The following is a 27,550-nucleotide window of genomic DNA, read 5'->3' on the forward strand; positions in this document are numbered from 1 at the left end:
AAGAAGCCGCCGGGCCTTGGGAGCCGGGGTGGGGGTAAGATGAAGGCGGCTGCGCCCAGAGCCCGCCCCTCCTCCGCCAGCCTGAGTCCTACCTGGCGACCCTTCCCTTGCGAGCCCTTCTCCCCACGCTGGGGCAGCACTCGCCTGCTTTCCAGCTCTCCCACGGAACACCTCCCTGCGCGGACAGCCGGCACCCCCACCCCGCATCTGCCTTTCGGACCCTGGGCACATGGGGAAACTGAGGCACAGAAAGGCGTGCAGGAGTAGCCTCTAGTTCAGGCCACTTTGGTTGGCAGCGAGAGGCGGCCTCCTCGCCGCATCCCCCTTTCCTCCAGCAGGCTGGCTATGGAAGGTCAACAGCATCTTCGCTAACGTACTCCGCAAACATGCGCACAGGCAACACGGCCAGACTCACCTCAGAGCCACAGCGCCGGGTGGGGGCGCCTAGGTCATGCTCAGCACAAAGATCCTTGGGTTGGGGCTACGTGCTGACTTGGAGCCAGGCTCCTCAGGACAGTAAAAAAGGGCTTTCCTCTCTTTGGCTCGAATTTCTGGATGTTCCTTGTACTGTCCTCTTCCCTCCATCCATCCATCCACACACCACACACACACACACACACACACACACACACACACACACGACACGGGCTAAAGTGCTCATAGGTATTCTTAATAATCAAAGTCAACTCACAGTCCCACAAATGAGCTACTCACAAGATTTTTGGGTATGTCCCTCCACGCCCACCCCACCTTATTCAACACCATGCACACACACACTGCGTCTAAACAAAGTTCTACCTTCCTTTCCTCAAAACAATGTAGCTAGGTTTCATTAGCATTTGCCAAGTACCAGGCACCTTACACATGTCAGTCAGTTCATTCAAAACAACCCCAGGAGCCTGAAACTCTTCCCATCCCCATTAAACTGGCAAGCAGCTGAGGCTAAGAGAACTGGTATCACCACAGGTCTCCTCATCCCAGAATGCACTGGTGTGGTGCCAGCCCCAGCTACGACTACAGTACTAATTATTAACGTGGACTGCCTTCGTGGTCCGTACTAGGCATTATGCTGAGGACTTTGTGTGAGTAACTCAATTAATCCCCATAAGGAGAAAGACTGAGGTACAAAGCACTTACTTGTCCCAGGTTGCACAGCTAATAAATTGAGGGAGCTGGAGTCTTTGACTAGTTTATTGACCATTATGTCATAAAGAACCGTATGCTAGTTCGTCCCTGTGTCTCCTGACCTTATTGCTTTAAAAACCTTGGCACTGAAATAAATACAGAGTCAGACCCAATGAATTTGGTTTGGTTAAGGGTGAGACAACACACTCACTTTCAACTGTTGACAACAATACCTCTCTCATTTTTTGTTTCTACCTGACTCCTGTAGTTGTTCATATTTGAGATGCTATCATCATCATCATAATAATAATTATTATTATTATTTTGTTTTGAGACAGGGTCTCACTTTATAGCCCTTGCGGGCTTGGAGCTCACTCTGTAGATCAGGCTGGCCTCAAACTCAGCCTCTCATGTTCTGGGGTTAAAGGTATGTACCATCATACCTGGGGAGCTTAAGATCCTGCCTCCTACATTCTGGCTACATACAGGGGTCCTTGTTTCTCAGACAAATGGCCAACGGTACAGATGGAAACTCATGGATAGAGATGTGCATTGAGAAGGCACATTTATCTGTCCATACTAGTTCCAGCCCGAGGACCCCGGACCCCCCCAAACACACCATCTTGCAGATGGAGGAGCTGAGTGGACAGAGAGGGTAACATGAACCCCTGTTCCCCAGGAGAATCCGAGGGGCTGGCACATTCCACAGCAAAAATAACCAATGGGCGGCAGGCATGAGTGACGGGACAGCTGGGCTCAAAGAGCCACTGGCAGGATTTTGTGTTCCTGCCCCCGAGAGTCCCGGCAACCTGAAGGACTGGCCTGGGAGGTATCACTCGCAGCAAGGGCGCCCCCCACCTCCATTTTCTTCTCCATGGCAGAGCATCTGTGCTAGGCTGCCACTTTCTCATTTCAGCCCCGCCAGCCTTCTCTTTAGCGGGGGGGGGGGGGGGGGATGGGGGGGGACACGGAGGGGGGACTCTAAAAGATGCTGCCTGCCGGGATCTCTTGGCAGACCTTCCTCTGAGGCACACACATCACTCTTTTACCCTCCACCTCTCTTTCCTGCCTCCGTTCAGCCTCTCTTTCCCTTCCTCTAATGACCGTCCTGTCTGCCACTCTCCTACTGTCCAGGGGACGGTGCCTCGTATTATCTCTCTCCTTGCTTTCGGTCATAGCTTTTGGTTCTCTCTCCTCCACCCCGCTATGTACCCTAAGCACCCAAAATGGTAGAAAACCGGTACATAAGAGACACTCAATAAACACGGGAGTGAGTCCCGGGTAGGCGATAGGTAAGCAGCAGTAGGGAACAACAGGTGGTGAATCTTCTAGAACAGCCCCTTTCATCCAGCCTTTCCTTCCTCTCTGTCCTACCCCAGCTAGTTCCCAAGAAACTGTTGGAGGAGTGATGATCCCCCATTCTGCCCAGATCTTCAGGGAGGACTTGCTCTGATCAACAATGTGAGGGAGGCTTCTCTGCTACTCTCTTTCCCCTCCCAGGGTTCCTCTGTGATCCCACTGGCCCCTCCCCCTCTCTCTGATGGGCACTTGCTGTGCTATGCACACATGGATGGTGACCCTCTTTTCCCATTTCCAGTTCCACAGTACTTTCTCATGGCTTTTTATACAGACAGTCCAAGTCCAGGTGGGAAAGATGGTAACTAGACAACAGTCCTTCCTGAGGGGTGGGGTTCTGCTGTATTCCTCTCCTTTCCTGGACTAAACTGCCCTCTTTCTATCTTAACTCTAACCTCTCCCTTCCATGACTTCAAGTGTCCAGGGTGGTTCCTGGCCGTCTGTTGACCACTGGCCTTTCTGATTAACATCAATCTTCAGATCCTCACTATAAAGCTTCAGCTAACACACACATACCAGCTCCCCCTGCTTGCCCCTTCTCTCAGCTGCTCTGTACCCCCTGCTTGGCAGTGCAAGAAGGCCTCTTCTTGCTGGGTGGTGGTGGCAGTAGCGCATGCCTTTAATCCCAGCACCTGGGAGGTAGAGCCAGGCACATCTCTGTGAGTTCGAGGCCAGCCTGGTCTACCGAGTGAGGTACAGGATAGAATCCAAAGCTACACAAAGAAACCCTGTCGCGGGGGGGGGGTCTCCTCTTAAGCCACACATGCCCCCTGATCTGAGGGTACCACTTGACTTGTTCTGGTCACTTGCTAGGGAGCCATGTAAGAATGGAAGCCAGATGCCTCCAAAGAGAAAGCCCACCCGTGTGTGAGGCAGGCTGGAGGAGGACTGGGATATTGACAGGAGAAAGGTGGGTGTGGTGAGAAGCTCTTCACTTAGTCGTCCCCTTTCTTTCCATAGACAGGCAATGAGGACCCCAGGCTCAGAGACCCAGCTTTCCAGACCTAACCCCGCTACCTTACTCACTAGCCATTCAACCTTGGATACCTTGGAATCTGGGCTGTCTTACATATTAGTATAGTCCAAATAATAATCAGAGAGTTTGGAAGATTAAATAATTAAATGAGATAGCACCCTTAATCCATGTTAAGAATTTTACCAGCATCCTGAATTTCTGCCAGTTTCTCTCCTTTATTTCCTATCGCAACACCCCAAAACCTGCACCTTTACCACCTGGGTGTTCTCATCCTACAAAACTCCCACCCTGAGGCAGACTTGTTTCCCAGAGTCTTGCCAAGACCCTTCCACCCTGAACTAACATCTCAGGCTTCTGGAGCGCCAGGAGCCTTCAGATCACCCTGTCTCACCCAGCCAGAACGCAGTCATGGCCAGGAAACCACTCCTTCCTTCTGTAGCCAGGTCCTTGCTTGGCTTCCTCAAGTTCCTTGAATGTTTGTGCTGTTGGTTCCAAATAAGAGCGATTTCTATGAAGCTGAGCTCTTGGCTTAGCTTCCCTGGACCAGGAGCTGTCGCTGAGCAGGGATGTGAGAGATGGGCAATAGAAGGGGCAGAAGCCAGACTCATCTCGCTTACCCTCCAACATCACCGAAACCATTGCCCCCCACCCGGCCCGGACTGTTTCGCCACCTTGTATCTATACATCTGGTCATGTTCTCAAAGGTGACATGCTTCAGCTCAGTACCCTCTTCCTGTCAAATGTGGGTGTCAGAGGCCTTAAACCCAGCCCCACAGCCTTTCTTCACTCCAAGCCCCTCACCCTGCTCTTCACCAAGATGGCCCCAGCCGGGAGATTGTACCCCTATGTCTAGGTGAGTCCAGTCTGGGCTTACCTCTGCCTAGTCCGCCACCCTGATTCAAAAGCAGCAAAGAAACATCCCTGCTGGGGGTCAGAGGTTGCCTGCATCTTCACAGGTGACAGGCCAACTTTCTTAGCAGCTCCTTCTAAGACACTGAACAATCTCTCTCCTTCCCTCCCCCAGAACATCTTGGGTAGTAGATCGCCAAGGTCGAACAGGATGCTCAGTCCTGACATGCCATAACCAGCCCTTACGTCCCTCCTCTCTGGCCCACATTGTTCTCACCTGTCCAGGGAAGCATTTGAAGTGGCAGGGTTTTTTTGTTTTTTGTTTTGTTTTGTTTTTGTTTTTCAAGACAGGGTTTCTCTGTGTTGTTTTGGTGCCTTTCCTGGAACTCACTCTGTAGCCCAGGCTGGCCTCAAACTCAGAGATCTGCCTGCCTCTGCTTCCCGAGTGCTGGGATTAAAGGCGTGCGCCACCACCTTCCAGCAGAGTGGCAGTTCTCTATGGACCTGTCCAACATCTAACAAGTACTGGGACCACCACTCTCTTCCTCTGTCTTTCCTTTTCCTGACCTCGTCTCTCTTTCCTCCCAGTTGTATTAATTTATCTACCTTTATCTTTGAGTTATAGTCTGTTTTCACCTTCTTTTACTCCAGACTATGGGTAAATAAAAACTACAAGAATCGACTCCTTCAGCTCAGAATGCTTCCAGAACATGCTCCAGCCCCTAGGCCCAGGTTAAGGAAGTCTGTACTGGCACCTTCTAGGCCAAATGGAAGCCACCCTTGGCCATCTACAGGCCAGGCCTGGCCACTGGGACTATAAGAAGACTCCAGGAAATGGGCAGGGTGAAGCCAGGGAGAGAAGACACTGGGGGAGGACACCTCACTTCCATCTCCTGCCGGCACTTTGGACTTCTTTCCCCTCCACTTTGTTGGTGGGGGTCTTTCATCGCTGGACTTCCCCCCAGATCCCAAAGATTGACCCTTATGTTCTACCATTGAGTGGGATGAGGTGTCTCTTAGCTAATGACCAGAACAGTGACATCCAAGCCCTCTGCATCTCTCCCAGAATTCCGTTTTTCAAAGTTTGGTAGGTCCAAAACTGTCTTTGGTTTAGAGAACCACGTGGTTCAGAAAAATGAAAAAAGGAAACCCCAAAACTGACCCAAGGACTATCAGCCTGGCCTGACACCCCCACCAGCTACAACAGGACCATGCTACAAGACGGAGGCTCTTGCCCCTCCCCTCCTGCCTCAGTATATCAACCTAAAACTCTGTCTTCACAACAGCCCAAAGCATGTCCCCTGGACACTCACCTGGGAACCTCAGGAGACATGCTCCACAGGTTTTCGATATCGTCTCCATCTACCCTCGTCTTACATATCTGTATTTACACTGCCAGAGTCCAGAGCCTCCTACAACTCACAAATCCCTGAGACACACACACATACATGCACGTGGACTCTAAGCAGCCATTTCTCATGACTGGACTTAGTTTCATCTGCTGAAACCCTGGACCCTGTTCATTCCCATCTGATCCCTTCCACCTTGCCTGGTCCTGACCTCATCATCCTGTCCCAGTGCTAATCTTCAAGAGAGAAGATCTGGCCACCCTCCTTCCATGCGGGCCCCAAAAAGGGGGATTGGCCCCTTCAGACGAACACACACATCTGTGAGGGGCTGGTCACCAGGTCTGGGGTCTGTCATTGGAGCAGAAGAGGGCAATTCTCCCCAGGGGGTTTCCTTTCTGCTAGATAAGAAGAGCTTTTGTACTATCATCCAAGAGGTCTGCGTGGGTCTCAGGCTAGGCCCACTAACTTCTGACCCTTGACCTCTGACCTTCATTGGGAAGCCCCTCTACTGTGACACACTTTCCCTGTTGATCTGCCCTTTTCAGAGTGGGCACAGCTGAGAAAACTGGGCACCTAGGAAGGAGGGAGGGAGGGACTTTAACCTGCATCGCGTGGCCTGGGCAGCCGTCTCTACCCCTGTGCCCCCAGCCCTGCCAGGCAGGCCCCACCTCTGCATTACCTCTGACCTCCAGCACTGTGAGCACAGCCTCGCAGGAGGCCTGGCCCCGCTCATTCTGGGCGCTGCAGCTGTACACACCGGCGTCCTGTGCCCCGCAGCTCCGCAGCCACAGGCAGCTGGGCTCTGGGGCCGGTGTGGGCAGGAGCTGCCCATCCCGGAACCAGCTGAGGTTAGGCTGGGGCGTCCCGCTCACTACCACCCGCAGCCGCACATCATTGCCCGAACACACCGCCGCGTTCTTCAGGGGCCGCAGGAAGACCGGCGCCCCGGCCCCTGCCCCGGTGGGGAGGACCCCTCTGCCGGCCCCCACCTTGGCTCTCTTCGGGGGCACCCCGGGGCTGGGAGGTGCCCTCGTGCCGGCGTCCTCGCCTCGCGCGCCCCGGCCTTTCTGCATGGCCTCTGTGATCTGGACTTGGGGGACCGGAGACGCTAGAACTGGGTGACCAGAGGGACGCCCCGGGGGATATGGTGTCTTAGGAGATGGGTCCTATGGGGCCGGCGGCCGGCCTTCCTGCTGCCCGCCCGCCCGCCTTCGGCCTGTGCTACCCAGAAGGTCACCAGGGCCGCCGGCAGTTGCGCCTCTCGGGGACTATTTTTAGGGCCCCCGGCTCGGGTTGCGAATGAGCAGTAGAGGGAGGGGGCAGCAGAGGAGGGGACTTGGACTCCATGTGGCTCCTTCTGTCTCTCCCAGTGCCCCCATCGCCAGCGCTGGCCTGAAAGAATCTCCTCCCCCGCGGTATGTCTGTCCTCCCCCAACCCCGCCCCCAGCCTGCTGGACCTGGGGAGTCGAGTTACCCCTGGGCTCAGGCCCACTTCCTTTCTTCAGTCCCAGCGCCCCAGCCTCACTAGGCTGCTGGAGAGGAAGGGGAAAGGTCCAGAGGAGATGTCTGAGAGGTGCGTGGAGAGACAGGCCCCAGTGGAGGTGAGCAGAGGGACCGGTGGGCTCTCCCAGCACCTCCATTCCAGCTGGTAAGCACCGAGACCCATATCCTGGAGTTCGGGTGGATTTCTGGGCCCTAGCTGGTCCTGCGCTCACTACCAGCACCAACCCACCTTCGCTGCCCAGCCCACCGCCAACCCTCTCACAATCTACCTCGCCCGGGGAAGAGGTAGTTGACTAGGATTGTAACCAGCAGCCAATAGCAGCAGTGAGGGCAGTGGAGCTGGAGGGAGAGCTGGAGGAAAACATGGTAGAAGCGGGGTTTGGAGGGCTTGAACTGCGTGGATGAGGGCAAAGCTTGGGTTGTTAAGGACTCCGTTCCGAAGTCAGGAAGCGCGACGACTGATTTCAAGCTGTAGTAGATGATTCCTTTGTCCAAACTTGTGGATGTTTCACACACACACACACACACACACACACACACACACACACACACACACACACGGGTAGAGACAGGTGCCCAAGCCACTAGACACAAGTTGCAACCCCTCACCATCTTCCCAGGTGCCCAATTTTCTCAGCTGTGCCCACTCCGAAGGGCAGATCAACAGGAAAGGGCAGGGAAAGTGTCAAGGTAGAGGCTTCCCACATGGAGGTCAGAGGTCAAGGGTCAGCAGTTAGTGGGTCTAGCCTGAGACCCACAGAGACCTCTTGGACAATAGTGCAGAAGCTCTTCTCACCAGTCCAGTAGAGAGAGTAGAAAGAAACCCCTGGGGAGACCCATATAAACAAGAGTGCATATAAATCTGATAAGCTGGATATGCCATGCCAATATCACTTTTCTGATATTCATACAAGGTGTCACCCCTGGAAAAACCCGAGTGAAGTGTCCAGAGTCTGTCTGTGTTATTTCTGACAAGGGCATATTAATTTACATTTCTAAACAACAACAAAAGAAATTTAAGGTATACAGTCCAGGGAATACCTCAGTATTAGAGGGCTCGCATAGGATTTCTGATAGCCTCACTTCTGTTTGCAGTCATACACACACACACACACACACACACACACACACACACACCCGTTTAGAGATCCAGACCTGACTGTGAACTCTAAAAGGATGGACCCTGGGAAGAGCTGAAAGCCAGGGTCACTCAGAGATGGGGGTAAGTATTCTTGTCTTGTTGGTTGGTTAAATGAACCATCTTCATTCTGGGAAACTGAAGTCAAAGCGTGCATGTGTGCGCGTGTGTGTGTGTGCGCGTGTGTAGGGGCGGGCATGCATGCGTGTGTGCAATGGTGCTTGTGAGCGTGAGCATGCATTCCCAGGCGCGCAGTACAGAAGAAACAATTTTAACACTGAATTATGTCCATAAAGATTAAGAGCCTTAGGGAATGACTTTTCATGTAGTTTGCATACATTAAAGCTGACTCTTTGTGATGTGCAGGTCCGTGGGTTTTGACAAATGCATGAAATTGTGTATTTGCTACCCCGGGAACATACAAAGCAGCTCCATCACCCTAAATATTCACGTGCGCTTCCTCTTTGTAGGCAGCCACACCCTGTCTACAGTCCCTGGCAACCTCCAGTGATGAATTGAATTCTACAGTGTAAGTTGAATTCTAAAAAGGTTTTTTTTAAAAAGAGAGAGAGAAGCCATAATAGACAGAACACCAAGAACAAAGGAACAGATACTGTCTCATTTTTGTTCTTAAGCTTACAATCAGTCAGAGGAGGATGGCTCGGTGGGAAAGTGCTTATTGTGCAGGCATGAGGGAGGGTGTGCAGGTCCCCAGCAGCCAGGTAAAAAACCCAGGTAGGGCGACACACATCTCTAACCTCAGTGTTAACGGGGAGAGACAGGTGGATCCTAGGGACTCACTGGCCGGCTGGCCAGCCTACCAGAATTAGGACATTCCAGATTCGGTGAGAGATCCTGTCTTAAAATATAAGGTGAAGAGCAATAGAGAAGACATCACCACCAACTTCTGTCCTCTACACAGGCATGCATGGGTGCTACACCTGTACACGCCACCCCCTCCGCACACATACCCAAAGCTCACCACCCAAAGTCACTTAACTAACACCATGCCTCACCGTACAGGGAACGCAGCAGATGATCTGTAAATGTTGGCTGATTGGCTAGTTGGTTAAATAAATGAACCACGTGACATTGAACAAGTCACATAATACCTCTAAACCTCAGTTTGCTCACCTATGCGTGGGGGTAGCCAAACTTGGGGTGTATTTGTTCCTTCAGCAAATATTTCTTGAGTTCTTCCTGTGAGGCGGGCACCACTCCACTGGCCAGGAAGATAGCCACGGACGAAGCAAAGACTCCAGTCCTGGGGTTGCTTATATTGGAGAAGACAGACATTTGACAAAGAAAGTGTAAGGACTGAGGAGAGAAATAGTGTGTAGATAACTCGGCAAGGAATGAGAGATGTGAGCATGGTGGGGGTATCGCTTTAAAATAGGGTGGCTGGAGACTGTGGTGGTACATGTCTGCAATCCCAGCATTCCAGAGGTTTAGGCAGGAAGATGGGAATTCAAGACCAGTCTTGGATATACAGTGAAGGCCTGTCTCAGAAATAAAGAAATAAAATAAAAATAATATAGGGTCATTGGAGTCACCTCCACAGCAACACTGGAGCCGGTCTGGAAGGGATGAGGAAGGAAAGGCAGGCTGCAGAGAGCTGGGCAGGATCGTTGCCACCCAGGTGGAATGTGCCTGGAGGATTCTGGGAAGAGCCGGAAGGCCAGCAAGACTGGAGGGAATGAGCACAGAGTCAGGGTGAAGTGGATCATATAGCTTGAAAAGATGGCCTAGCATCTTGCAGACCATGGTGCTTTTATTCTCAGTAGAATGGGAAAGCATCTCTGGGTTTTGAGGAGAAGAATTACATGAGCTGACCTATGTTGTGGTGGTATTCAATTATATTAAATATTAAAATGAATATTAACTATTTAAAAGGCCCTGGCACAGGGCTGGGAGCACGGCTTGTTTCCTGCCTTCTATGTCCATTCAGAGGTATACCTTGACTTGTTCCCCAGGGTCTACAGTCGCTGGCGCCCTCTTCTGGACCAGGCTGTCCCAGCCGAGACAACTAGAAAAGGTCAGGCTGCGGTCAGGCCAGTTGCTCAAGACAGCTGGCTGTAAGGTGTTGGTCTGTCCCTCAGCATGGGCCCCACAGCACCCTGTATGCTGGCGCCAGGCTGGGTGTGCATGCTGCCAGGTTGCCCTGCCTTCTGATCACAAGTCTATGGTGTCATGGAAAGATCTCTGGGCTCTAGAGGTCCTGTCTTCCTTTGCTATAGATGACTGTGTGACCTTGGCAGATCATGCCGCCTCTCTGGGCCAAAGAACATTTCATCTAAGTTGTTCTTGCTTTTGTTTGTTTGTTTGTTTGTTTGTTTGTTTGTTTGTTTTAAGAGGTCAACCTGGAACTCATTATGTAGAACAGTCAGGTCTTAAACTCATGGTGTACCTCCACCTCCCCAGTGCTTGGAACCATTGTGCCTGGCTCCTCGGAGTAGTTTTTCAAATGTTTTGTTGTTGCTACTGTTTGTTTTTTGTTTTGGTTTTTTTGTTGTTGTTGAGATTTTATTTATTTTTGTTTATGTGTATGAGTGTTTTGTGAATGAACATCTGTGGATACGTGCATACGATACCTACAGAGGCAGGAAGAAGTTCCAGGATCCCTTGGGACTAGAGTTACAGGTGTTTGTAGGCTGCCATGTGGGTTGCTGGGAATCGAACCCGGGTCCTCTAGAAGAGCAGCTAGTGTTCTCAGCTGCCGAGACATCTCTCCAGCCCCCTCCTCCAAGTCTCAATGACATACTATGTGCTCATGGGGTGAGGGGAACTCTCAGTAAATATCCATTGAATGGGTGAAGCAGTGAGTGTCACCAGCCCTTCCTAGTGCATATTTAATATAAAGAAAAGTAAATAAACGTGCCCAGTGGGTATTCATTCAAGAAGCATTTAAATATTTAATGAGTATTACTGCGCACGAAGTACTCTTTGGGGTGCAAGGGATATCGTAGTGAATAAAACGGATAAAAACTGTCCTTGGGCAGTGACATTTTTAGGTATTGAATCAAAGGTCACTGATTCATTTGCATACGTGCCCTGGTGAGCTGTGCAGAGAGGAATGAGATGGAAAAGGAGTGACCTCAGAGGGCAGGGCTGGAGTTCAGCCAGAGTGGACAGATGGGGTAAGAGAGTGCCCACTGGGATCTAGCTGCCTCCACAGTTCTTCCTGCTCTCCTCCTCAGAGAATTGGAGCTAGCCTGAGCCTGGCCTTCGGGCTATGGAAGCCTCGGAAGGTCTGTTCCCTTCGTGATGTACACAGTCTTGTAGCAAGCTCCACAGCGTCTCAAGGGACGGGGGAAGATCTTGCCGTGGAAGCCATTGGGGTAAGGTGCACTGAAACGCTGACTCGTTTCAAAACCATGTGAGACATGAATCATCTATGGTTTGTTTTGTCCATCCCCTGGGTCACTGCGAGCTCATGGGAGCAGGCTCAGAAAAGCTCTACTCAGAATGTACCCTTTGGGTGTGGAGCGCAGCACTGGCCTCCTGTCTGAGGACAGGCAAGGGTAGTTACAGGAGACAGGTGTGTGAAGGCAAGACTTCCCTTCAGAGCATCCCCTATGGAGGGGCCTCCAGAGAACAGCCACAGATGATGGGATGGGATGAGGCTGGGAAGGGGATTCCTAGAAGAGGGCTGTCTGAGGTCTGACTGAGTCTGGAACCTCCAGTGCCCCACACCCTAAGGATTAGTCTGTACTTGAGCTGTTATTTTAGGACAGTGAGGCTACCCCAGCCCCGACCTAAGTGTCCTTCCGCCCTGTGTGGAGTCTATGAGTGAACACAATTCACTCGGGGTGAAGGAGAAACAGTGAGGCTCCAGAAACTTCTTCCAGGCTGCTGTGGCAGCCTTGTCCACCAAGGCTAGGCCCTCAGCCCAGATATTCTCCAGAGAAGTCAACACATATCTGAGTCTCAAAGATAGACAGCTCCTTGCTCACGCTTCCTGCTCTAGGTCCACGTAAAGACATTAATGTCATTCTAGTCCATGTTCCATGAGAGGTTGTCCCTAGGCTGACTCCATTAGAGCATGTGGGAGACAGAAATGACCAGCAGTCACAGGTGGCAGCAGTGGGGACTCGGGGTGGATCCTCAAACTGGGCCTGCGCCAAGAAGGTGGGGAACTGGTAAAACGGGTGTATCCAAAAGGGGAAGAAAGATAACACTACCAGGAAGGATTCTGGAAGGTTTTGGAAAGCTATTTTAGAATGGCCGGTAGGGATGTTAAGGCTGAAGCCTCGTTGGTTTATTTACGTGCAACCTACATGTATTCATCGTCTTTCTGCCTTCTAGACTCTTCCATCTCCTTTAAGGGGCCATCATTTAGATACAGGAGGAGCAGCATGGAGCCTCAGGTCCGAGGGCTTAGCATGTTCCTTAAATCTTTCATTAACCTGAAATATGTTTTAGGAAGAAAGACAAACTTTATGCTCCAGACCTTTGGGCTACTCTGTTGTCTCTATAAACTATCAATTACGTCTTCTATCTACTCATAGATTGAAATGCCTCCTTAAACGTTCACCAGTGTCCCATGCATATGTGAGGCTTGTTTTATTACATGAATGTCTTACACAGTTCCTTTTTGTTAACAACACTTTCTAGGTAGGTGGTTCTCAGCCTGTGGGTCGTGACCCCCCAGGGGGGTTCATATCAGATATCCTGTATCTCAGATATTTTCATTACGATTCATAACAGTAGCTAACTGACAGTTATGAAGTAGCAACAAAATAATTTTATGCTTGGGGGTCACCACAACATGAGGAACTGTATTAAAGGGTCGCAGCATTAGGAAGGTTGAGAACCACTGTACTAAGTTATCATGGCTCATAATACATATACATGTTTTACTCTAGTTTCTCTCTTTTTTTTCTTCTTTTTCTTTTCTTTAATAATTCCTATACACCCTTTCATGTTGTTTGGATTTGTTTTTGTTTTTTACACAAGAGCCTCACTAGGTATCCCAGGCTGGCCTTGAACCTGAGGTCTTCTGGCCTCTACCTCTTGAGTACCAGCACTAGGAGTAAGGTGGCACACCTCCCGTGGCTCCCTTGGGTATTTTAATTGAGACTGCATTCCACTGGAATTGCATATGGATGAAGGATGGGTTGACATTTTCTCACAGTGTCGATCGAGCCTCCTTATCCACGTAAAAATTCTGTCTGCACATTTGTGAACATTGTTATTTTGCCTGGATTGGCCTCTGTGCATTAAAGAGCCTTAGAAAGGGTTAAAAGGTACTTGGAAGACTGAAGAAAAAGGATCGAGAGTTTAAAGTCAAACCTTGGGTACAGAGGGAGTTTGAAGCCAGTCTGGGCTATATGAGATATTGTCTCCAAAAAAAAAAGTAAATGAAAGGGGCCGGTAGTTTCTTTGGGAGAAAGGACTTGGGAGCTTCCCTCACAGTCTCCATCCCTGCCTTCACCCAGATGGCCAGATGATCAGAAGGTAGGGTAGGAGGCTTAAGGAGGAGGCGCTGTGGCTTTTTAACAGAAACCCCCTACCCAACCTCCCCTACAGTGCACACAGCCTGACGCTCTGGGAGGCCCATAGGGCAATCTAGCTGGGCAAAAGGGTGGCACAGTCCATCTCAGAGGAATGACAGGGTCCAGCCCCACCCCCCCCCCCCCCCCCCCTCCCCCCCCAAGAGAGTCAACAGTCAAGACAGCAGGGCTATGTAGGTTTGTGCTTGGCTCTTTATTGTTTCCGTCCAGGGCCCCTGCAGTGGGAGGGGCAGGCGCAGGAGGTGGTACCCTCCCACCAGCCTGAGACCACTCTGCCTCTCTCTCTCCTTTCCCCTCCAGCTTCTCACCCACCCGCTCTCCTTCTGTATCTCCTGCTCCCACATCCAGCACCTTCCTGTTCCCTCTTTACAGTCCCCATTTTTTTTTCTAAGCCCATCCTGGACTGGGATGGGAAAGAGAGGGGTCATTCGGACATTTTTCAGGCCCCCCTGCTCTCTCCATCTCATCTGAGAAGGCTTCCCTCTGTCTCTGACCCAGGCTGGGGGTCGAATGTGGGGATGTCCATAAAGCTCTGTCCTGACCCTGCAGATTCCCAACCCCCTCTCTCTGGTACCCTCTCCAAAGCCGAAGGCTAGAGCGAGCCTGGGGTAACAAAGGTGGGAGGGGCCGGGCCATGACTTGAGCCGGGTTCTATCTTGAAGAGCCAGGCTTGACACCTGCCAATAGCCAGGACTCATGGTAAGGTCTGCAGAGGTGGCTGGGGGTATTTCCTGGGCAGCATGAAGGCCGCCAAGGGGTGAGATCGGTGAGGAGGGGTCAGAGGCTGTGAGTGGAGGGAAGTGGCTGGGTGTGACCTCCGAGAGTGGAAGAGGCAGGCTTCAAGAGGCAGTGAGGACGGGGCCAGGACAGTGTCTGGCTTAGAGCACTTCATGTTGTTGCTGTGTGGCCTCGCTGACGACCTGAGCAGATGGAGAAGTCCAGTCGATTCATTGCTGACTAAGAGGAGCCTCAGCTCCATTTACTCCACCCCAAGGCAGCAGGGCCTCCTCACCCCCATTCAGGGTAGGAAGTCGCCCCGCTGGTGAAAGACACCTGGCTGGCAGACTCCCATGGTGTCCACCCCCACGACTCCCACCAAGGACAAGGGGTCCGGCAGACCACTCACCTCTCCATCCCGGGTCTCAATGGTCTTGATCATCACCGTCTTTTTGGTGTGGACTTCGGAACCCCTTTGCTCAGGGCTGGTTTCTGTAACAGACCCCCACACACACACACGCTCAGCCTGGCCAAGTTCCTATCTAAGCTGCGCCGTGGATGGAACTCCACCCCGGGCTTCATGGTCCCATGTGCTAGCTGATTTGCACCCTCCTCGTGACAGACAACCTTCTGACTTCTCCGAGACCTGACCCTTGAGCCCAGCACCCAGCAAGCAGGTGGTTCTGTAGAGCCAGGGTCCAGTCCTGCTAAAGAGATGTTGTCCTCAAGAGTCAAAAGATGGTGTTGTGAGTGCTGGTGCAGGATGGCAGGGGACCCAAGGCCTAGGCCCAGTACTCATGTTCCCTAGCCTTCTCTGCCTCTGGATTTTCAGAAGAGCCCTGCATGAGTATGTATCCTTAGACTCTCCTCTACGACAGAGAGCCCCAAAAACCCAGGCCTGTGGACCTGTTGGAGGAACTTAGAGGCTCCAGTTCTTTATCTCTGGACAAGCTGCTTGATGTCTTAATGCCAAAGCTAGTCACTGATTCATTGTGCTTCACTGGCCCTACTGTGCCTCAGTTTCCTCTCTGGGAAACAGCAGCCATGATACTTCCCTTTTTGTGGCACAGGGGCTACTGATCTGCAGCAGAAGTGATTTGATATGCAAAATGCATACTTGGTAACTGAATAAACAACTAAGTGGGGAAAAAAAAAGAAGAAGCCTGAGTTTCATAGTGGGGGTCACATTCAGTTCCTTGGTGTCAGGAGTTTGGCATTCATGAATCCCTTAGCAAGCAAGTAGCCTGTAATGAACGTTTGACTCGATGGAGCACAGCATGTATTTTTCCTGATGGAAATGAACATCGAAGATGTAAAAGGTTTGATCTAGGAAAGGAGAAGCTGCCAAGATCTCCGACTCCCTTTCCTAATGTATCATTAGTGAGCGCTTTTCTGCTCTCTGGGGTTGGGAAGCCACTTGATCTGCATATTACTAATGTCAGAATGGCAGAATGCCCTCGAAGCTCATTCTCTTCATTGTTTGGCTTTGCTAAGAAATTGGCTTCCTTTTTTCAACTGTGCATCCAAACCTCTTGCTCCCCGCAAACACGGCACTCAACAAACAGCCAGAGAATGGTGTGCCAAGTGCTCTCTGGCAGCATGCCAGACAGATCATGAGCAAGGGGTACCTTCCTGCCCAGAGAGTGAGATGCTCCTACTGCCAGGGGAACACCCCTGCAGCTTCCAGAGTTTGCCATTCAGGACACATCCTGATTCTTGAGACCCAGTAATCCAGAAGGTACAGGGAATGTAGTCAGCACAATAAAACACAAACCAACACCCCACCTCCCTTCCCCCGCCCCTCGGTGCCGTGTCTACAGCTTTCTTTCTCTTCCTGCCTGGTCTGCTCCAGGGTTCCATCCTTCTCCCCTAAAAGGTTTGGGCTACCCAAGCTGACTCCCTGGCCCCTGCAGCCCCCCCTCTACCACCCGGCACACACTCACCTCGGAAGTTGAGAGCAGAGAAGGTCTGGATAGGAAGGTTGATCCTGAAAAGCGAGAGACCGTGTCCCCAGAAGGTTAAGGACACTCAAATCTCTTCCCTGAAGCCACCATTTCCTTACTGTCCCAGCCTCCTCCCCCAGCCCAATACTCTCACTACCCCACAATGCACAGATAAAAAACCAACTCTAGCTGTTCCAGGAACTGACCCCTTCTAGAAAGATCACGAATTTGAATCCTGACCTCGGGCATGACACCAAGATGCCTAACCCCACTGCACCCTCCGGGTCCCCAGGTCCTCCTTGCTCCTGGTACTAGAGGAAGTGACACTCACATGGTGCCCACCCTCCAGGCAGGCCAGATCCAGGAGTGGGCCATTTATGCCTAGTCTAGAAAAGGGCATCTGGCTCTAGCTACCTTAAAAGGTCATCCATGTTGTGTTAGAGGTAGATGTCATTCTCCAAAACTCAGGGGCTGGTGATGTAACTGGGTTGGTAAAGGGCTTGCTTAGCATGCATGAGGCTGTGGTTCAAACCCCGCTACCAGGAAACCAGGCATGATGGCACAGCCTGTCCAAGTCCCAGCATTTAGGAAATGGAGACAAGAGCAACAGATGTTCAAGGTCATCCTTGAACTACATAGTGAGTTTGAGGCTAGGCTGGGCTACATTAAACCCTTCTCAAAGGAAAGAAACAAATAAAAACCGTGAATTCTCCTTGTAAGTTCATACCTAAACATGGCTGTCACACTTTTATGAGTATTGATGATGCCATTTTTTTTGGCATAATGGATCTGTCTTAAATTGATGTTAAACTTGCATACAATGAAATGGGCAAACCCTTAGGGTACATCTAGTGAGTTTGGAGACGTATCTATCTCCATGTAACTGCCAAGAATCTAGATTCACAGTATTACGGTCTCCCAGAAGATTCCCTTGCACTCGTGTTTCTCCTGTCTGGAGGTTGGGCGGGTTGCCTTGAGCACATCATCTGTGTCTTTTCCTTTGTGTGTGCTTGTGTGTACACTCACTGTAGCCTCCCCTCTCTGAGGCCTTCCATGCACAAGGCTTCCTGCCTCTTCATGTCTGTTTGTCTCCAGCAGGCCCCCTCCCTTTTCTTCCTCATCATTTTCCACTCGGCTTTCATCTCTCCCTGGACTGGCAGTAATATTTTATTACTGATTGCCGAATATGATTTTATGCTGCGGGTTCTTAATTCTAAAGGTAGATAAGGGAATACTTACATTTCTCTTCTTTATAAAAAGCTGTTAATTACATCTCGCTTTACCCAGGTGGCCCTGGTTAATTTTCCGCGATGGGCAGAATAGTGGCCTCTCGTCTAGGACCGTTTTCAGGTCTTGCTGAGATCATCTTGTGATGGACTGGGCTCCCAGCACCCTCCCCTACCTACCCTACCTAAGTCCTCACCTGCTCTCCTCGCCCTCCAGCAGTTTCCGGTAGGTGGCAATCTCCACATCCAAGGCCATCTTCACATTGAGCAGGTCTTGGTACTCCCGCAGGTGGCGGGCCATCTCATCCTTCAGATGCCGGATCTCCTCCTCCAGGCGCGCAATGTTATCCTGATAGCCGCTGGCCTCGCTGGCGAAGCGATCCTCCAGCTCCCTCATCTGCCTCATCAGGGAGTCATTCTGCAGGGGATGAGGGGGCCCAAGTCAAGGACAGTTCCAGAGCATAGCTAGGAAGGAGAGCACCAGAGAATCAGGGTGGGAAGAAAGCCAGTGTTGGAGGTTGGAGGCAACTCCTCATGGTCATGGTCAGGTAGAAGAATCGTCAAAGCCCTCTTCCTTAGCTATGGAACCCTGAGAAGTCTTATGTGGCCATTCAGAACAAACCACCTAATAAGGAGTGTCTATACTAGCCCTCCAACCCTACACAGGGAGACACCCCCAGGAGTCCTCTGATTCCTTAGTATCCAACTAGGAATCCACCCGTCTGCCTTTACCTCCCTGTACCTCCTTTGAGGAGATGGAGGCCCCAGAGGGTCTGTAATGGGCTCAAAGTGTCACAGAGGGAGGGTGCGGAACTGAGCTGTGGGCAGAAAGAGGCCGAGCTTGTGGGCATGGGGAGGGACTCACGGTGCCCTTGAGGGCATCAATCTCGCAGGTGTAGGACTGGATCTGATGTCGGTACTCCATCATCTCCTGCTTGGCCTGGCGCAGTGCATCATTGTTCTTGTTGGCTGCCTGGGTCAAGTCTGAAACCTGAGGGCAGAGGTGGAGAGAAGCAGGCAGGATGTAGTGTGGGCAAGGGAGTGTGGAAGTTCCAGGCTCACCCTACTCCACGGATGCAGGTCCAGGAAGCACCTCACATGGAGACAGAGGACGGGTGCCAGAGCACCTACCTTGGACTTGTACCACTCTTCAGCTTCAGAGATGTTCTTAGCCGCGATGGTCTCGTACTGAGCCCGGATGTCCCTGAGGGCCGCTGTGAGGTCTGGCTTGGACATGTCCATCTCCACCTGGACCTGCTGTTCCTGAAGCTGGGCCTGAAGCTCACGGATCTCCTGCAGGACACAGCTGGGTTTCAGTCCCCTTCCAGTCCCTCCCAGAACACCTTCGCTCCCCCATTTCAGAGTCAGCCCCTTTTCTAGCTGCTTTCTCCACCCCCCAAGGGCCCTGGTGTACCTCTTCGTGCACTTTCTTAAGGAACGCGATTTCCTCGTTGAGTGACTCGATTCGGCGCTCCAGGTCGATGCGAGCTAGCGTGGCTGCATCTACATCCTGGATACATGGGAAAACAACAACATTAGTGTCTGGAACAGCGCAAGTGGAGCCAAGAGGGAGAAAAGAGAGGGATGACTGTCGGGGACTGGAGAGGGCTCACCGCTCGGAAGGCAGCCAGATTGTTCTCTGCTTCTTCCCTCAGTTGGATTTCCTCCTGCAGCCTAGGCAGGGCAGACAGACAGACAAATAGTGAGGGATAGAGCTGTCAATGGAAACCACTGCCTGGGACCTATCAGGGAGCCAGCTCAGGACACAGGGACAAGTCCCGGTTGCTAGGTAGAAACAAGAGGCCTGGGGGAAAAAAAATAGCAGAGGCCCCTCCCACGGGAGGGGGAGGGGGACAGGAAGTGGCTGGGTCTCAACCCTGGAGCCACACCCTTGAAGTCTATGTCCCAAATAGCTTGACCTCCCCGGGGTTAGGAACTGTGTTTTATTTTATCCACCTCTGTGTTCTCAGGCCTAGCCTGACCATGTGGTTGTTAGTTAAATAAATGTTTGTGACTTTGGTGGCAAGAAGGTGACTCCGCTCAGTTGGGTAAACAGAAGCAGGACTGTGAAGTACAGAGCCTTTTCTATCTTTTATTTTTTATTTATTTATTTATTTATTTATTTATTTTTTTTGTTGTCTAAACACAAGTCTTGCTATGCAGGCTCAGTTCTTGGTACCTGCTTTGTATCCCAGATTTGCCTAACACTCACAGCAATCCTCCTGAATCATCCTCCCAAGGAACTGCAGGGGGGCGTGCCCCCATAGCGGAATTACTCGGCCTTTTCCTATTGGATCATGGTGGAATGGGCCGGCCCTCTTGAGCTTTAAAAGGGGCCACAGCCCTTGTCCACTGTCCCCTTTCCTCAAGCCTAATCGTTTACCTAGTGCAATAATAGCATTCATTACCTCAGCTAGGCCCAGGGACCAAGCTACCCCTTCCCCCTTCCCCCCTCCCCCGCTCCCCAGGACCTCAGCCCAGCAGAGCTGAAAGTTTGCTTCCCTTCTCCAGCCCTTCCCAGCCCACCCAGCTTTGCGGGCTCCCATCAGCCTCTTCTCCCTCTGAACATGCTCTGGCCCTCTACCTTGCCTCTGTTCTGGTCAGCACAGCACTGCTACTCCAGCACTTAGAATCCCTTCAAAGGCAGCTGCTCGGCTTGCACTAGGCCGCCCCAGGCGCCTCCCCCCGCCCGCCCCCCATTTCTTCTCTCTGTCTACCTCCCCAAGCAAACCACTCCAGTGTTATAGAGAAGGAGCCACGGAAAGATCCGGAGTCCACCTCTTCCTAGGGAACACCCAGGGAATGACCTTCTCCAGATATGGGATGAGGAGGGCCCCAGGCTCCGGGAGGGGGTGCCTAGTTCCCGGCAGGGGGATGGGGTGAAGAGGGGAAAGATCTGAAAGGCGCTGGGCCCTCACTTGGCCTTGAGCCGCTGCAGGTCGTCGATCAGGTTGTCACGCTCCACGTCGACCCGGGCCCTCTGGTTGGTGAGCACCTCCACCTGGCGCCGCAGCTCGCGCATCTCCTCCTCGTAGAGCTCGGCGACCCGAGTCGGCTCGCGGCCCTTGAGCCGGTTGACCTCGGCGGCGAGCGCGGCGTTCTGCTGCTCCAAGAAGCGCACTTTCTCGATGTAGTTGGCGAAGCGGTCATTGAGCTCTTGCAGCTCCACCTTCTCGTTGGTGCGCGTGGCCAGGAACTCCTGGTTCACCGCGTCGGCCAGCGAGAAGTCCAGCAGCTCGCCCGCGCCGTAGGAGGGCGCGCGGGTGGTCCCCAGCCGGCTGGCCCGCAGCGACCCCAGGCCCCCGGCCCCGCCCGACGTGCGCGACACCTGGTACACGCGGGATGTCATCGAGCTCGAGGAGCCCTTGGTGCCGAAGCCTGCTCGAGGGAACACTGGAGAGCTCAGTGGGGAGCCGAGCGAGAAGCTCGGGGCGCCACCGAAGGTGCGGCGGTAGGAGGACACCCGCTGGCTGGACGAGTAGGCCTGGCTCATGGTGGCGGCGTGGACGAGGCTGGGCGACGCACGGAGGAGGCAGCGGGCAGGCAGCCGGCTGGAGAGTGGATATGAAGAGGGGAGACAGAGCCCCTTAGCCGTCGGCACTATTTGTAGCCCTCCTGACATCACCCCCCCGCCGCCCCTCCCCTGACAGCTGCAGGATCCCTCTGTCCTGCCAGGAAAGGGCGGCCGCAAGCGAGGGGGCGGGGAGGCCAGCTCCCCTGCAGGAGGCCTGCGCCCCTGAGCCGCCCCAAGAGGACTGAAGACAGGCAGGCCTGCTGGGTTTCACAGGGCAGCTCGCTGACAGGAGACCCCAGGCCGGCCTCTTTTTCCATTTGGAGGCCTGCCTTGTCCTGGGGAAAGCTGGCTAGAGATTTTTCACTTGTTTGAGGCTGCCCATTTTCTCCAAGAAGAGATTTTTTTAGGCCATTAGGATGAACAAGAAGGAACCCTGAAGTATTTTATTTGCAAAGATTGCCTAGAAAATGCTGAGGTTTCCAACCACCAGGGGTAAAGGCCAGACTGGAGTCTACTAGCCCATCAAAGGGGTCTCTAGGCAGGCCTGTAGGGTAGAGGGGGGCACACATTGGGCAGAGAGTTTCCAGGCCAGTGCCTGCCTGCTTATGCATACCACTGATGCCCGGGCTCTAGCTCCGAGCCTCAGTGTCCCTCTGGAGAGATGTAGGCCTCCTGTTTCCCTCAAGTTTATAGCCAGCAAGATAATTTCCAGAACGATTCTGATTACTGCTTCCATCACACACCCCGCCCCCCGCCCCCGCCCGGCCCTGCCTTTGCCTGACTCCCCCAGTCCCTGTCTCCCTCACCCCCTTCTCTGATTCATCCCCCTACTCACACCACCCACACCCACTCGCACCAGGGTTTTGTGTTTTGTCAGGAGGCACATGTCAACCCAGCCATCTCCCTGGCAGCAACAGCTGCCAAGCTGAAATACCAGAGCTGGTATTTATAGAGGAGGATGAATGCATGGGCTAGGAAGCAAGGTACAGGAGAGGGATTCTGGGGACTAGGGGCCAGGCACCTGAGGAGATACAGGTGTCAAGGAAGGCTGGGGGCAGGGGGGACAAGCTTCAGTCACTCCAGAACCCCAGCAGAAATGAAGCCCTGAAGTGGGCTTGTGCTTCCCCTTCCATTCCCACTCCACACGGCACAGGGCACTCACCGACCCCTCAGACATCTGCATTTCTCCAAGCACATTTCTGTGGCTCGTCACTTTCCCTGCCTTCACCAGGTCTCTCTTAGGACTGAGCCTTGCGGAATGCAAACCCTAGAAACAGAACACTAGATCAGCAGCCCATAGCTTGAACCCTGGAAACAGAGTACTGGGTGAGGAACCGTAGTCTTGCCCGGGGCTGGTCGGAAAGAGTTACTAGAAAGCATGTCCTTTACCTCCCTAACCCTCAGTGTCTCTAGTCAGAATGGGGACAGGCAGCCTCCCCTGACTGTGCAAGGGTCATCTGAACAGGCCCAGGAGACAGATAAAGCTCCCAACAATAACAACAATGCCTCATATGTACCAATCCCTGCTGAGCACGCCACACCTGCGACCCCCCAGTTCTCTGACACCCTCACGAAGCACAGACTGACGTAAATCCCATCTTTGTAGCTCAGCACAGTGAGGGTCTATGTAGGCTCTGGGCCCAGACTGGATGTGACTACAGCAGGTGAACAGTAAAGGACTTGTTACTGCTTGCTGTCTTTTCAAAGCCTTTCACGTTGAGCGTCTAATTTTTATCCCTGAGACAAGCTTCTGAGATGGATGAGGAGTTCCAGATATTCTTATCCAACCTTCAAGTCAGTGCAAGCTGTTATGTTCTAGTTATTTTTGGGTCTCAGCTCCCAGTCTAGATCGTATGCTTCTAGAGGATTCCAGAGGCTGTATGGATCCTTAACATACCCCAAGCAGCATCTTCAGCTGTCATTTCATTGTCCCTTAACATAGTCTACAGGCTTTTTTTTTTTTTTTTTTTTTTTTTTTTGCCCTTTCCTTCACTTTGATGACGTCATGCCTCTTCTCACCAGCACAAAGAGTAGCTATGTGACTCTGATCCCAGCCAGTCTTATTACCTCTTCTAAGAGTGAGAACTGGCTCAAGGGATATGGAGCCTGAATAGAGGGACAATTGTGGTGATATTGTGTTCCCCAAAATATTGTGTACCTTAATAAACTTATCTGGGGTCAGAGAACAGAAAAGTCACTAGTTAGGCAGTGATAGCACACACCCTTAATCCTAGCATTCCAGAGACAGAAATCCCTCTGGATCTCTGTGAGTTCAAGGCCACATTGGAAAAAGCCAAGCATGGTGACACACGCCTTTAATCCCAGAAAGCCAGCCTTTAATCCTAGGGAGTGATGGTAGAAAGCAGAAAGGTATATAAGGCGTGAGGACCAGAAACTAGAAGCATTTGGCTGGTTCAGCATTTGGCTAGTTAAGCATTCAGGCTTTTGAGCAGTAATTCAGCTGAGACCCATTCCAGATGAGGACTCAGAGGCCTCCAGTCTGAGGAGGCAAGACCAGCTGAGGATCCGGCGAGGTGAGATAGCTGTGGTTTGTTCTGTCTCTCTGATCTTCCAGTGTTTACCCCAATATCTGGCTCAGGTTTGATTTTGTTAATAAGAACTTTTAAGATTCCTGCTACAGACAATCAAAGATCTCCTCTGCGATTTATGAATGGAACGGGGTTAGCTAAAATGGCCCCTCGTGGTGGCCTTGTTTCCTGCCCTTGGTTAGGGCGGGGAGCTGTCTACATGTTAGGCTTGGAAAGCCAGGAAGGAGACGCTGCTAACCTGGGTGCAGTTGTCCGTACTCAATGCTCTCAGGCTTTACCCTCCGCTTGGATCGACACACTCCTTTTCCACTAAAGGCCCTTGATGTTGGTTCCAGTCATCCACAGCCCAAAGAAAGAGGGGAGTGACAGGACATTGCACATTCCTTTCTGGGACGCTGCCGAATGGACAGCGTCTGGGCCTCTCGAGCCATCCCTAACACACGTAAGGGAATTGGCATTCAGACCAGCTCTAGGCCCCCTCAGTTTCTTAGTGAAATGAGGCAGAAAACAAATAGATAAATTGCATCATCACTAGTCAAAATCAACAACTACCAGACTTGGCTTCAAACCAGTTGGGACTATTTCCAAAATGCAGTTCCACTCCTGAGGATATGCTCATGGAAGACAGCGAAATAACACCCTGGGGCCTGGAAGGCACTAAAAGAGAAGCTCTCCAAATCACACAGTGCCACTGGAGCAAGACGTTGGCCTCTCAAGGGGGCCACTGGGAACTGGACACACTAAAAATAATCATTATCTTCCTGGCTGGGCAATGTACACGGTCAAGATACAGGTATACAAGAGTTTAGTGAAAAAATGTCTCCCATTTTTCAACAGTTAACCATCCCACCCCGTCTCTCCCCCGACCCACCACAGAACCAAATTTTAGGTGGTGGCTGTTGTCGTCCTAGAGACACTTTGAGCATATAGATGGAACTGACCTCTTTTTAATCTTTTCTTTTTGTGTTTCTGTAGCCCAGACTGGTGTCCAACTCAAGATTCTCCTGCCTTAGCCTCCAGAGCGCTGGGATTACAGGGGTGTACCTCTCCACCTGGCTTTTTCCCCTCTTAAAATATTTCACACGCTGTTCTGAGTCAAGCTGTTTCCAACCGAGTCAGCGGTGTTAAGCACCTGTTTAAACACAGGTGTCTTAGAAAGTGTCCTGTTTTAGTACCCTAATAACAGTCATGCTTTATTATAATAAAATATATGTAGCATAAAATTGACCTTCATCTGTTTGTTTGAGACAGTTTCCGCCATGTAACCCTGGATAGCCTAAGCCTTGATAATATAGACCATACTGACCCCAAACCTGCCCTTGATCCTGCTCTCTGCTTCCCCTGTGTTAGGATTATAGGCCTGGGCCACTCTGTCTGGCCAATTTTTACCATTTCTAAGCAGAGTCAGCAGCATCAAGCCCATGCTCACTGTTGGGCACTCATGATCACTACCCGACATTGAAACTATGTTAATTTTCCCAAGCTGAAACTCGCTTTACAGTAACGCTCCACCCATCTCTCCCTCCTACCCTTGATAAAACTTGTCAAAGCCCAATCATGGCAGCCCACACCTTTAATCCCAGCACTCAAGAGGCAGTGGCAGGCAGATCTCTGTGAGTTCAAAGTCAGCCTGGTCTACACAGTGAGTTCCAGGACAGCCAGAGCTACCTAGAGACACTTTGTCTCAAAAAACTAAACCAATCAATCAATGACACAATACAACAACAATCGAAAGCTGTCAAAAGTAAAAAAAACAAAAAAAACTGTTCAAAAAAAAAAAAAGTAAACTGAGGCACAAATCTTAGGCAGAAAGTATTAGAAAGTATTCATTATTTTTATGTAGATGGATGTTTTGCTGGTACATATGTCTGTGCACCACAGGGATGTGGTGTCCACGAAGGTCAGAAGAAGGCGTAGGATCCCCTGGGACGGGAGCTGCGATGTGGATGTTGGGAATCTAACCCAGGTCCCCTGAAGAGCAGCCAGTGCTCTGTGACTGCTGAGCCACCTCTCCTGCCCTAACAAATCTTGAAGAGTTTGTGTGAGCAGAGACTGGGTATCCAGCTCAGTTGCCCAACATACACACAGCCTTGGATTTGATCCCTGGTACTGAATAAACTAGGCGTGTTTTAGCACGTGCCTATAATCCTAGGACTTGGGAGGAAGAGGCAGGAAGATTAGGAGTTCAAGTTTATTCTTGGCTACATAACAACTTTGAGGCTAGCCTGGGCTACAGATTTTGTTTCCAAAGCAAACAAATGCTGGAGTTCATTGGCGCTGATGATGATTTCCGGCTCAGGCGGCTGCACAGGGAAGTGGTTCAAGAGTTCCATACAGGGAGCAGAAGGGGGAGGCGTTCACCGGCCAGACACACAGACAAAGCAAAGACAATACTGGATTGGTCCTGCGTCTGCTCCTTTGTCTCCCCAGTTGGAAACCTGGTCTGTGCCTGTTATTTCTACCTGTTTGGGCTAAGTTCGCTATTTCTTTCTCTCCATCCCTTTTTACCCTTCCTTTCTCTGTTTTGTTCTGAGATGGGGGTTTGCTGTGTAGCCCAGACCTACCTTGAACTTATTCTGTACCTCAGCCTGACTTTGAACTTTCGATTCTCCTGTCTTAGCCCATGATTTCCTTTAAGTACAGTCTTGAACAAGAAATAGCTCCAGCTAAGTTTCCCTTCTATTTGCAGAGCAAACAACTATCGGGTTACTCACGAGCCCTGTCTGGCTTTCTTCTATACAGGGATTCCTCAAGCCCATTTAAACACCGTATCTTATTTCTCTATGGATTTGATTGCAGTGGGTACCTATGGACATGGAATCATCACACAAGATGCATCTCCTTGTAACTGGTTTATTCGACTTAGCACAACTCCTTCAAGGTTCCTCCATGTTTTATCGTAGATGTCAGAGCCCCTTCCTTTTAAAGGTTGAATGATGTTTTCTCATTTGTAATGTTACTCCGTCGGCCGCTTCAACTGTTGATGGGCAATTGGGTTGTTCCCACCTTTAGCTGTTGTGAATAATGCTGGATGATGCCCTGCTATAACACTGACGGCCAGGCAAGACATGCCCAGTGGCACAATAGTGTCATGATCGCTCTGGGGGTAACCAACTGCTTTCTGGTTGGATTTGAGGCCTGCTCCACAGGAGGGAATTCACACCTGGTAATGTGGTCATGGTCAAGAGCCCATGGCTGGGGAGGTCATCGGCCCTGTTATTGTTGTTTTGATACATGATTATGATGTCAAGTTGCCTTCTAAATATTTGTTTAGACCTATAATGAGCGCAACCTTTGTCAGAGAAGCTTCATTTTGTAGCGGCAGTGTTGAGTACAGACTCATGACTATTCAAGGTGCTGAGAATAAGTGACTGTGGCATCTGTACCAACCTCTCCCTGACCCAGGGCTCAGGGAGCATCTCAGCAGACGGGGCAGGAAGAATGTAAGAACTGGAGACTAGAAAGGAATGATGGGAAATTCTGTCTTCTGGACGTGACATGGCTGTCAGCCATTGCTCTCATGAACCACAGCAGTTGTGGTCATCTGCACAAGACCAAGCCAATCAAAGTTCCAGGATGGGTGGGAGGAGAGGCTGGTGAGGCCCCAACTCTAGCTGAAGAGCTATTATTGGCAATGGGTAACTTCTAGATAAGGAAGAGTCATTTTTCTTTGGGAGTATGGCCACGAGCATGTTTCCCATTGTCTTAGTTTGGGTTTTTATTGCTGTGAAGAGACACCATGACCACGGTGACTCTTTTAACATTTAGTTGGAGTGGCTTGCTTACTTTCGG

At 51.4% G+C, this 27,550-nt stretch overlaps 2 protein-coding genes and 1 long non-coding RNA gene across 3 annotated transcripts in view; 1 reads left to right on the plus strand and 2 right to left on the minus strand.

The window, feature by feature from the left end:
* The window catches only part of Speg (striated muscle enriched protein kinase), a 57,700-nt gene extending 50,850 nt beyond the window's left edge, over positions 1–6,850 (minus strand). Inside the window, 1 exon segment of the mRNA XM_028893050.2 lies at positions 6,335–6,850. Within this exon segment, the coding sequence (XP_028748883.1) occupies positions 6,335–6,728 (394 nt within the window). The 5' untranslated portion in view covers positions 6,729–6,850.
* An 86-nt stretch (positions 6,851–6,936) lies between these two features.
* LOC114709295 lies at positions 6,937–17,885 on the plus strand. Its single transcript, XR_003736902.2, has 5 exons — positions 6,937–7,303; positions 8,767–8,825; positions 10,270–10,331; positions 11,494–11,634; positions 17,757–17,885. It is a non-coding gene; the product is annotated as an uncharacterized LOC114709295 (long non-coding RNA).
* Positions 13,984–21,306, minus strand: Des (desmin). The gene is made up of 9 exons (XM_028893080.2): positions 20,614–21,306; positions 19,309–19,369; positions 19,110–19,205; positions 18,827–18,988; positions 18,561–18,686; positions 17,893–18,113; positions 16,470–16,513; positions 14,936–15,018; positions 13,984–14,729 (listed from the first exon to the last, which is right to left on the minus strand). Exons 1-9 carry the CDS (start codon positions 21,186–21,188, stop codon positions 14,688–14,690), a joined length of 1,410 nt encoding a protein of 469 aa, XP_028748913.1. The 5' UTR covers positions 21,189–21,306; the 3' UTR covers positions 13,984–14,687.
* Between the last annotated feature and the right edge of the window lie 6,244 nt (positions 21,307–27,550).

The sequence above is a fragment of the Peromyscus leucopus genome, chromosome 13, assembly GCF_004664715.2.
Source record: "Peromyscus leucopus breed LL Stock chromosome 13, UCI_PerLeu_2.1, whole genome shotgun sequence".
NCBI classification, from domain to species: Eukaryota; Metazoa; Chordata; class Mammalia; order Rodentia; family Cricetidae; genus Peromyscus; species Peromyscus leucopus.